Consider the following 10,815-nt stretch of genomic DNA (forward strand, 5'->3'; position numbering starts at 1 on the left):
CGGCGAAAGAGATTTCAGATTGTAAGAAACCACCGGAGATAATCGTCGCCGGCGGCTTGTTTTCATCGTCGATCTGATCGGACCTGTTCAAGAATCAGAGTCCAAAGATCGAACTGAAACTCATTCATACAGAGAGAAATCAATGGGGAAAGGAACGACAAACGCTAAGAGAAGCGCATTGTTGCCATTTCTGATACTCTTCTTCGCGACTGATCTGCTTCCATTGACTCAATCCATATGGTTGAATCTTCCGGCGTCAGGTACAAAGTGTGTATCGGAGGAAATTCACAGTAACGTCGTTGTTTTAGCCGATTACGTCGTCATTTCTGAGGATCAAATCCATCTCTCTCCAACCGTTTCCGTCAAGGTACTTGAATTCTCGTTTTCAATCGCCTTTCTATACTGTTTGATCGATTTACTGTTTTTAGTCATCATTCTAGGAAGAGAGATTTGGTTGCTTGCATGTAATATAATTGATTGTATGAAACGGCGGATTATTCTCTTAGGGTTTCTAGTTGCTTAAACTGCTTTGAATTGAATACAGCATGATTATCTGACTGTTGATTTGATTCTATGCACATTCAATCAATTATTGGAGCAGGATCAAGCTTACTCATAATAATATTGATCTGATCTGATCATCTATTTGTATCACTGTATGTATAGTTGTTCTTCAAACAACCAATTCAAGTATGTTTGTTCAGATTAACATAATTCATCCTAAGCTTATATTATAGCTTCTGTTAGTAATCTTATCTCGAAAATCGAACATAAATTCTGTGCTGGTCATCATAGGCTCGCGACATTCATAGTTCCCTTCAAACAGATTCACTTTCGCGTGTTTGTTTGTGCTAGAGCTTGTGTTCTTTGTCTGATCTGATCATCTATCTGTATCCAATTCAAGTATGTTTGTTCAGTTAACATAATTCATCCTAAGCTTATATTATAGCTTCTGTTAGTAATCTTATCTCGAAAATTGAACATAAATTGTGAGCTGGTTATCATAGGCTTGTGGCATTCACATTTCCCTTTGAACAGATTCACTGTCTCGTGTTTGTTTGTGCTAGAGCTTGTGTTTGTTATCTGCTTCGTAGGGTATAACACGAAACTTGTAGTGATTTAGCATGATAACAAAGAACTTGACAATCCATTATTCATTTTTCATTCACTTTTAATGGAAGTCACTTAACATAGCTCAATTCCAACATCTTCAATTGATCAAACTGTTTTTTTTGTCATTTAGGTTACTTCTCCATTTGGGAACAACCTCCATCACAGCGAAAATGTAACCCACGGTCAGTTTGCATTCACAACCAGTGAGACTGGTAATTATCTAGCTTGTTTTTGGTTAGATGGAAAACCCCAAGGAATAAAAGATGTGAGTGTTAATATTGAATGGAGAAATGGCATTGCTGCTAAAGATTGGGAATCAGTTGCGAAAAAAGAGAAAATCGAGGTCAGCTCTATTTTCAATTCATCATTTTAATGATCCAAAATTGATCAAGATTTGTTATTTGTAACAGGGTGTAGAGCTCGAGTTGAAAAAACTTGAATCAGCTGTACAGGCTATTCATGAAAACTTGGGGTACTTAATGGCCAGGTAAAATTATTCATAGAAGTTTAGTTATCTTCAATCTATTATTTCCCCTTAAAATTTCTCCTAAACCAGTTATTTGTTTTTCGTATGCAGAGAATCGGAGATGAGAGCTGTGAGCGAAACGACGAATTCTAGAGTGGGTTGGTTAAGTATGATGTCGTTGGGTATCTGCATTGTTGTTGCGGGTCTGCAACTAATTTACTTGAAGCGGTTTTTCCAAAAGAAAAAATTGATTTAAGGTTATCTTTGGTGCAATTGATCAGATTTTGTTGAACTTACAGACATAAATAAGATTATTATAGAGCATTTGTCTTTGTTTGTTTCATTAAGAATAGAGAGGTCTGTCTATTTCTATCTTAATCTACCAACAGGTATGCATAGCTCAACAATCCTCAACCACTTTTGATCAAACAATAATGTTTTCTTAGTTTGGTGGGCTACCCTGCCCCTCTTTTCACCCTATTTATTTTATCAATGTAAGCCACATGCTCCCCCATGGGTCCGAGTCGAACTGACCCCCCCCCCCCTAGTTTTTCCCTGGTTTAACCTATAGTTAATCGGTTTTGTTTCAAAACATTTAGATATAGAACTTTTCATTCGAATATTGATCGATAAATAAGATAATATTTTACAATACAAATTTAATAATGTTTTATGTCGAAAACTTCACTCATATCTCTCTCCCTTGTTATTATTAAGAATTGAACAAAAAAAATTATTTTTTTACTTTAGAGAAGACTGAACCACAGTCGTGGATTAACAATAATGATATTTATATTCCCATTAAAAACACCAAATTGAACTAATTAGTTGACTTTGTAAAATAAAATAATTTAAGTAATTTGATTTAATCCAAATTGCTATAAGTAATTATGTATACAAGTGGATCATAAAAGTAGAGCTTCAAAATTAATGGCCATTAGTTATAGCACTAAGACGGATTAAGTTGAAGTGTAACATCTTCAAGCCATCAAGGGTAATGTAAAAGTCAATAATATTAATTTAGTGTAGGATACATTTGCACCATTTAAAGACCATACTATTGTATTCTATTTAGATTATAATTAACTTAATCCTAAACTTCTTAAATATTTAATTTTGAAGTTAATTATTATAATATAGTTGAGTAGAATTGTTACTCTTAAAAGTAATTGAATTTATGAAAAAAAAACTCTTTTAATATCACAAGGAAATGGGTTTTTATTCCCTAACGTTCATGGGATGATAATTAAAATTCGTCCCACGATTTTCGATCCAAATGGTTCGTTATGAGCAATTTTTTTTGTTTGACCGATAGTTGACTAAAGATCGACGGACATAGTATTTATGTCACCACCCCAATCTCACCATAATTTTGTTTTAAACACTAATAAAACATTATGGGCGATTTTTCTTTAGTTTGACTGATAGTTGACTAGAAATAGACGGAGATAGTATTTATGTCACCACCCCAATCTCACTCCAATTCTATCTTAAACACTAATAAAACATTATAGGCGATTTTTCTTTGGTTTGACCGATGGTTGACTAGAGATGAGCGGGGATAGTATTTATGTCACCACCCCAATCTCATCCCGATTATGTCTTGAACACTAATAAAACATTAAGGGTGTAAAGGTTTGGTTTGATCTATTTATTAAACGAAATGTACATCAAATTCGTTGACATCGATTTACTAAATTTCAAACTACTGGTTTGATCGGTTCGTTTTGAACGTTTAAAATATTGAGTTAGTCAGTTTAATCGGTTTGATCCATTAACAAATTTGTTAAAATGTACTCTATCTATATCAATAACAAATACTTTTTTTTTCATGTATATGAACAAATATAAATATTATGAATAAGATTAGGTAACATAATATATGAATCACTAGCATAATTTAAAAAAACACAAATACATTATACAAAAGATTTTTTTATTAAACTTTACACTAAAAATAGTCAACAATCATAAAATAAATCGATCTTTTACTAATAAATAATAGTTATTATTTATCAATATATTTATTTATTATTCATATTTAATAGGATAACAGTAACTCCAAGAAAATTCTCCAAAACCGATAATGATGGCAGTAAAAAAAATATTTGATCGACATTCCCTATCTCGATCCGATTCAACTCATTATCATCCGTAGTCGATTAAGATATTAAACTAGCTTTAATAATAGAAATATAAGATATTTATAGTAAAGTTATAAAGTTGAGGGATACAATCACACTTTTTCAAAATATACGCGGATTTAGCACTACAGAAGTGAAATTACTATTTCCAGCCTACAGTCATCAATAGAGAATCTAGAGAGAGAGAGAGAGAGGAACTTTGTTTCCGTCGTCATCACCTGCCGGAGTCCGCCGCCGGCGCACCACCTCTCCTCCGGTTCGTATTTATTAGAAAGAGAGGAAGGAGAAGTAGGAGAGGATTTACAGATGCTTTTGGAATGGGGAAATCTCATCAACTGCCTTTGCAGCGAAAGAAGGATCATCAAGAGACGACGGGATCTGAAACTGCTTCCAATTCAACTTTATTCGGCGAGAGATGCATGTTTTGTTGCTCGAGATTCTCAAAGGAGTTCAATCTCAAATGCCTGATCATTTTGGTGTTAAGTTTAGCTGTTTTAATATCTGCGATTTTCTGGCTCATTCCTGTTCGTCATAAGCATTACGGATTTGAATCATTTGATGCAATAGCTTCTATCAAACATCGAGGTATGTTTTTGATTCAATCGCAAACAATGTTAGTCATTGATTAGGGTTTTCTACCGTTAGTTTATGCAAAATTGAGTTCCTAGGGTTTCTGATTATGTCGTTGTTTCAAATTCAGCTATTGTTCAAGTATATTTTGAATTGGATAAGCCAGTTGCAACAATCATTCCATACATCAAAGAACTAGAATACGATATCTACAGCGAAATAGGCGTTCCTTACTTAAAGGTTTATCTTCCTCTTCAGAGAAGATGATTATGCTAAAATTTTGATCATAATTCCTTCTGACATAGATGAATATGTATGTATTAACAGGTTGCTGTTCTCTCCATGCATGAAGGAATTGAATCTAATAGAACTGATGTAGTCATCGGCTTCCTTTCAGATCCAATCGACGTTTCAATAAACACAGTCTCCCTAAGTATTTTGAAGGCATCTTTACTAGCTCTGTTTATGGAAGAATACAATTTAACTCTAACGAAATCTTTAGGGCAAATATCATCATCTTCCTTTCAAATAAGTAAGTTTCCCATGGGAATCACTATGATTCCTGAGAAGAATGCACCTGATTGGAAAAATCCTCAAATCCTTTTCAAATTTACTATGAATAATTCCATATATGAGGTTAAGGAAAAGCTGGATGAACTCAAGGAACAGTTAAAGCTGTCATTGCTTCTCAGGCAATATGAGGTATATACATTCCTATTGTAGTATTGCCAAACTTAATATTGAAAGTGATTTCTTTTCGATCATGATATAATTTTGTTGTTTTTTTTGGATTATGATTAGTTTTTGTTGCAGAATGTGTATTTGCAGGTAAGGAACAGAAATGGGTCGACTAAAGATCCTCCGGTTAGAGTTCGAGCTTCCATAACATCAAATATAAGTGACGGCCTTTCACCACATAGATTGAAACAATTGGCTCGAATAATTAGAAATTACTCTGCTTCAAAGAACCTGGATCTTAACCATTTTGGTAAAGTTAAGGAAATAAGTCTATCTTCGTTTCTGAATCACTCTATCCATGCTATGCCACCTTGTTCCAATTGCCATGCTCATCCCCCTTCTAATCATCATCACCATCATCCTCATCATCATAATCACCATCATCATATACATGGATCAAGTTCACATCATTCGATTGCTCCAAGTCCTTCAAATCCTGTTGACACTTATAGCCCCGGTCCAAGACAGGAAAGGGTTTATCCTTGCGAAGGACCTGTCGCAGCTCCTTCAGTGTCATGTAAGTTTATTACAATGCCCATTTGGAAACACATTATGGGTTGGGATCTGGATTTGATTTATTAATGGTTTATTATGTAGACTTGGATCCAACTGGCCCATGATTGCATCGCTAAGGGAAAACCGGTATATGATAGGGAGATCTTGTCATTAGCCTAATTTGGGATTCTGATTTTACATGTTCCATCAAGCATGCTCTGTGTTTAAGGGTATTAAGGTAATTTCGTCATGAAACTTCGAAATCTTAGGGGTCAAAGCCAGAAAAAATGAATGGCAGGCCTGTTTTTTAATTTATTTATTTGATTATAATGATATATGAATCTGGGATCCTCTTCTTCCCAAAGGGAACGATGTTTCCCATTAAAACACAACAAAAGGTAAAACAAAACAATAGAAATGGTGGTTTTCATCATGTTGTGTCAAAGTCATATTTCGACACTCAATAACCCACTAGTAAAGCTCAAGTGTCAAAGTCTCGGGTTCGATTCCCCGTTAAGATCGCATTGAGTTGAAATAGTGAGTCATTATTGTAGAGGGTCGTGTTAATTTTCTATATATACAAAAAAAACATTGCTTCCATTGCGAAATTTTCAATTGTGTTTGAGTAAGTTCTGTTTTCAAATAAATTTATATACAAATTTCACATTAGGATTCTGACCCAAATTAAGAAATTGTTTTCAAATCACCACAATATTTAACATTTTTTTACCAACTTACCTGCAACTAAATGATTAGCCAAGAGCGCCACCATGGATTCGTTTCTACCAAATACGAGAAAAGAAAAGAACGTCAATCTAAAGCGATAGAAAGACCAACAAATGAAATCAAAGATGTCTCACCTTCACGATGATGATTAAGTTCATCGTTCAACCAACGGAAAGGCCAAACCGAGAGTAACTGGTTCCACGACCATCTAAAGTAATCCCCAATATCATCAAACTGAAATTCTAAAGACCCATAATCATATTCACTGTGGACGTCATCTTCATCGTCGTAACCCCTTAACTGATATCGGCAAATAGGGCATGAATTATGCAGCCTTAACCAATGAACAATACAATCAACATGATAAAAATGCGTACATGGCATAATCTTCAACTCTTCTTCGAAACCAAACCCTTCTTTACAAATCGGACATTCAGATTCCTCGTATATATTATTATTATTATCGATTCGCCCGAGCTTCACTATGGGCAAGGCTTCTATTGCCGATGAGGGGGCAGGCGGTGGGCCCGGTCGATTGTAATTCTGTATTAACTCGCGAATGTTAGATGTAAACGAGTTTTCTTCGATAGGAGGGTCAGGATTGTGGGTTTCCTCTATCCGAGGGACAGGATTGTGGGTTATTTGGGCTGCTAGCATTCCCAACAAATGGGAAGTTGGAGATGTCGATTGATCGGAGCAGTTGGTACAGATAATGTTGTTGTGATTTATTTGTCGTACAGTTTGAAGACATCTTTGGCACGAAAAGGTTCCAAGTCCATTGGTGACGGCGAAACCAGGATGACGACGAATACGAGACATTAATTGATGAAGCAATTTGAAGAGAAAGGAAGGGAATTGAGGTTTATATATATATAAGATGGGAAAAGGGATGGCTTTTAAATTGGGAGAAGTTAATTTCTTTGCTTCATGATCATCATCAAGCAAAAGGAAAGGATGAGTTATGAAGCAATAGTTTAATCAAACTGTTTCAACTAACTTAACTAACAAGCTGTCAATTCCAGCAGGATTTTTTTTAATTTTTAATTTATAAATTGGTTCCTAATGTTTATTTGTGTGCAAATAAGACCTCCCTTTTATAATGTTTTCAAATTTAATGATTCCAAATTGATACCTCAAGCATGGCTTAATATATAAATATGAATCTAAAATTCATTCAATCAAATTGAGAATTAGTTTTTTTTTTTTTTTATGTTATTTAAATAATTCAATAAAGGATAAATTTGATTCAGCCTATTCGTTCCAGTTTATTTTAAAGCACGTTTATAGGATTATGGCTAAGAATTAAACGGATTAATCTGAAATCCTGACCCGAATCCGAAATATTAATTTGAATTTGCTATTTCAGATTGGATTAAATACGGATAGGATTAGGATTATTAAATAAAATATATTTTCATATTTTTTACTTATTTCACCACAATATATATTTTTTATTTACTTTTTTCGAATCATTAAATTATTTTTTACATTGGTAAATATAATTTTTTTAATAGATAAGTGATATTAAAATTAATTAATAAAAAGAAAGTAAAATAATAAATTTATAAACAATTAGATAAAAAAAAAAATTAATTAGATTATTCAAACTATACCCAATCAAATCCTTATTAATCAATATTACTAATTAAATTAATATAATTTAAATTTAATTTAGATCAGATTGGATTTAAGATCACCCGATTTAACAACTTATACTCAGATTATGCTTCAACTTATTCCTTTAAAGAGTGAAATAGTGCAAAATTTCGTTTAAATGTTATAATTTTTTTATTAACTTGTCACACAAAATTACTTTAACAAATTATTATCCAACTCTAAACTTATAAGTTCAATCAAACTAACCTCAAGAATTTAAAACATATTAATAAAAAAAATATTCTATTTTCAAAATGCTGTACGATATATCGAATGAGGCATCTTCCTGCACATCAATAAAAATTGTTCTCCAGAATGGGTCCCAATTGATTTGACATTTATTTTTCAAAACTATTTATTTTTTTAAATTAAAAAAAAACAATTATAACATAAGAAAAAGAAGTTGAATAACAGGAGTCAAAAACAAGTACTCATCGTTGAAAAGAAAGCAAAAAAAAAAAATTACAGAATTAAAAAGACAATAACAGAAATGTAAGAATCAATCATGACCGTTTATCTTCATCATCGACGGTGGCTTATAATTCTTAGAATGAAAATCAACGAACAAAGCAAGTAGTGTAGCATTAAACGTTGCACTGAAACACCACTCCCAAATCCCAGAACATCCTGGCCCTTTAAAATGATAATAAATCATGACCGTCGATATCACAAACCCAAATAAAAACTGAACGATCTGACAATTCGTAACCACCTTCTTCCATCTCGGTTTCTTCCCAATCGCGCAAGCAAAGTAATAACCGTACATCAACACATGAACTAATGAATTCGTCGCTAATCCGATCGGAAACAGCGATTGCGATTTCGAAAGCCATTGATAACACATTATGACCACCACCGTGTGATGATAAACGTGAAGGAACGATAGCCGTCGATTACTTCCGGCGAGGATGATCAGAACAGTATCCACGAATTCAAGGATTTTTGATAAGTAGAATATGTAGGCCCAGAAGAATACAGGTCCTTTAGGAGTTTGAGAAATTGGAAAGCAAACGATCCATTTAGGGTTTGGCATTTGAGAGAGGACTGATAGAATGACGCCGATTGCCATTGTTAGGGATAGGAGTAAGAGGATTAGGTTATGGACGGCGGAGATTGGGCGGAGGATGGAGGATTTGATTGGAGGGAGAGAGAGACGGCGGAGGAAGAAGGTGAGTGAGAGGTAGAAGATGACGGTTAGGTTTAGGAATTGGAGAGAGGAAGCGAAGGTTTCGCCGGTTTTCCATTCGAATTGACTTATTGTTGGATTGTCGACGAGGAGATAGTGGAGGTTTGTGTACAGAGCTTCCATGGCGGCCGGAGATGAGATCGCCGGAGAAGCTTGATAATGAAAATGAAGAAGAAGAAAGAGAGAGAGAGAGAGAATGATGATGAAAAGGGTTTGGGAAAGAGGGAATGAAATATATGATCTTATTGGGACCTACTTGAATAAGTGCTAGTTTGATTTTAAATTTATTTGACTGGATTTGAATAAATTATTATTATTATTATTATTTGAATCACTAAATTATTGACAAATATATATATCTTCAATTAAACCCGATTCTCATTAATCTCTACGGATTAAGCAAATAACATATGTTAAAATTGTCTCATAGACTTCAACTTAAAATCTCAGAAAAGAGAAGTTAAGGCATTCACATGTTGTTGACGCTAAGTTATAAAGAGAGAATGACTCAATTATTTTCGTAAATAAGTTTTGGAAAATTCTTAATAATATTTAGTTTATTTGAATAGCGAGTTTGATTTTATTTATATATATATGGATCATAAATGTAATAGTTTATTACAACCGCCATAAAATATTCAATCGTGTTTCACGAACTCGAACTTGGGAGATTAGGGTATTCATTGCCTCTTGGAACCTTAGATAGACTAAGGTATTCATTGTCGGTAGACGCTAGGCTAGAAGATGTGTTAGAGGGGATGACTTAATTATTTTCGTAAATATGCTTTTAATTTTTTTAAATAATCTTTAGCTTATTTAAATAGCTAGTACCGCTTAGTTGTTTGATTTTATTTATATATGATAATTTGTTCGATAAATTAATGTAATAGTTTATTATTCAACTCTTCGTAGTGACTAATCTCCGCGGTTAAATATATAATTCGTAATCTCACATACTAAAACTCATAACTTCAGAGAGACGGTACGATATTTATCTCGTATTGACGTTAGGTCAGAAGAGAGAATGATTCCTTAATTTTCAAAAATAAATTTTAAAATTTTGAAATAATATTTAGTTTATTTGAATTGCTAATACCATTAAGTTGTTTTGTTTTGTTTTATTTATACATAGTGGTTTGTTCGATCAAATTAATGTAATAATGTGTTTTTTAATTATTATTATTAAATGTGTTATCTAAGTAAAAAATGTGAAAAGTAAGAAAGGAAAATAATAGTGAAAGTAAATATTTGAGACTGTGATTTAAATAATGTGATGATGAATTATTAGAATTATTTGAGATTATTTAAATAGAATCTAGACTAAACCAAACGAGGCCTAGTAGGAAATATAAGATGCCAACTTTATGAAAGAGTGAGACTCGAGTTGGGGGAAAGTGACAATTTTGGGTTATTTCCATGAAATTTCACCGCAAATAAATAATAATAATAAATTTTATTATTTTATAATTACAGGCAACAAAATGAATCTGAACACTGGTTTTCAAATAAAGCATAAAATAATCACTTTTCAATTATTATGGCTAGTTTGAATTTGGGTTTTAGTTATAATCTAAATTATTTAAAAAGTAATAATTAATCATGATTTGAAGAGGTTAAAATTTATTCTTTAAATAAGAAAACTGAAAATATATTATTTAATTAAATTCATTCACTTAAATATTAAAATATTCTTTATTTTATATTATTTTATTATTATATAT

The 10,815-nt window shown here is 32.7% G+C and overlaps 4 protein-coding genes across 4 annotated transcripts; 2 read left to right on the forward strand and 2 right to left on the reverse strand.

Moving 5' to 3' along the window:
• Positions 1-1,946, forward strand: LOC124942751 (transmembrane emp24 domain-containing protein p24delta3-like). The gene is made up of 4 exons (XM_047483307.1): positions 1-367; positions 1,244-1,456; positions 1,524-1,600; positions 1,691-1,946. The coding sequence occupies exons 1-4, from the start codon at positions 143-145 to the stop codon at positions 1,833-1,835; spliced, it is 660 nt and encodes a 219-aa protein (XP_047339263.1). The 5' UTR covers positions 1-142; the 3' UTR covers positions 1,836-1,946.
• Positions 1,947-3,888: 1,942 nt separating this feature from the next.
• Positions 3,889-5,963, forward strand: LOC124941850. The gene is made up of 4 exons (XM_047482211.1): positions 3,889-4,308; positions 4,424-4,533; positions 4,621-4,995; positions 5,107-5,963. Exons 1-4 carry the CDS (start codon positions 4,041-4,043, stop codon positions 5,611-5,613), a joined length of 1,260 nt encoding a protein of 419 aa, XP_047338167.1. The 5' UTR covers positions 3,889-4,040; the 3' UTR covers positions 5,614-5,963.
• A 54-nt stretch (positions 5,964-6,017) lies between these two features.
• Positions 6,018-7,166, reverse strand: LOC124941852 (E3 ubiquitin-protein ligase RNF38-like). Its single transcript, XM_047482212.1, has one exon. It carries the CDS (start codon positions 7,069-7,071, stop codon positions 6,337-6,339), a length of 735 nt encoding a protein of 244 aa, XP_047338168.1. The 5' UTR covers positions 7,072-7,166; the 3' UTR covers positions 6,018-6,336.
• Positions 7,167-8,325: 1,159 nt separating this feature from the next.
• On the reverse strand, positions 8,326-9,309 carry LOC124942500 (elongation of fatty acids protein 3-like). Its single transcript, XM_047483018.1, has one exon. The coding sequence runs from the start codon at positions 9,215-9,217 to the stop codon at positions 8,408-8,410; it is 810 nt and encodes a 269-aa protein (XP_047338974.1). The 5' UTR covers positions 9,218-9,309; the 3' UTR covers positions 8,326-8,407.
• Between the last annotated feature and the right edge of the window lie 1,506 nt (positions 9,310-10,815).

Source organism: Impatiens glandulifera, chromosome 6 (genome assembly GCF_907164915.1).
Source record: "Impatiens glandulifera chromosome 6, dImpGla2.1, whole genome shotgun sequence".
NCBI classification, from domain to species: Eukaryota; Viridiplantae; Streptophyta; class Magnoliopsida; order Ericales; family Balsaminaceae; genus Impatiens; species Impatiens glandulifera.

Excerpts from the sequence above, each read along its gene's own strand:
- LOC124942751 (XM_047483307.1), top strand. The coding sequence starts at position 143 with ATGGGGAAAGGAACGACAAACGCTAAGAGAAGCGCATTGTTGCCATTT. Across the intron at positions 1,457-1,523 it reads CGAAAAAAGAGAAAATCGAG|GGTGTAGAGCTCGAGTTGAA; the intron begins GTCAGCTCTATT and ends TATTTGTAACAG. Across the intron at positions 1,601-1,690 it reads TTGGGGTACTTAATGGCCAG|AGAATCGGAGATGAGAGCTG; the intron begins GTAAAATTATTC and ends TTTCGTATGCAG.
- LOC124941850 (XM_047482211.1), top strand. The coding sequence starts at position 4,041 with ATGGGGAAATCTCATCAACTGCCTTTGCAGCGAAAGAAGGATCATCAA. Across the intron at positions 4,309-4,423 it reads AGCTTCTATCAAACATCGAG|CTATTGTTCAAGTATATTTT; the intron begins GTATGTTTTTGA and ends TTTCAAATTCAG. Across the intron at positions 4,996-5,106 it reads TGCTTCTCAGGCAATATGAG|AATGTGTATTTGCAGGTAAG; the intron begins GTATATACATTC and ends TTTTTGTTGCAG.
- LOC124941852 (XM_047482212.1), bottom strand. The coding sequence starts at position 7,071 with ATGTCTCGTATTCGTCGTCATCCTGGTTTCGCCGTCACCAATGGACTT.
- LOC124942500 (XM_047483018.1), bottom strand. The coding sequence starts at position 9,217 with ATGGAAGCTCTGTACACAAACCTCCACTATCTCCTCGTCGACAATCCA.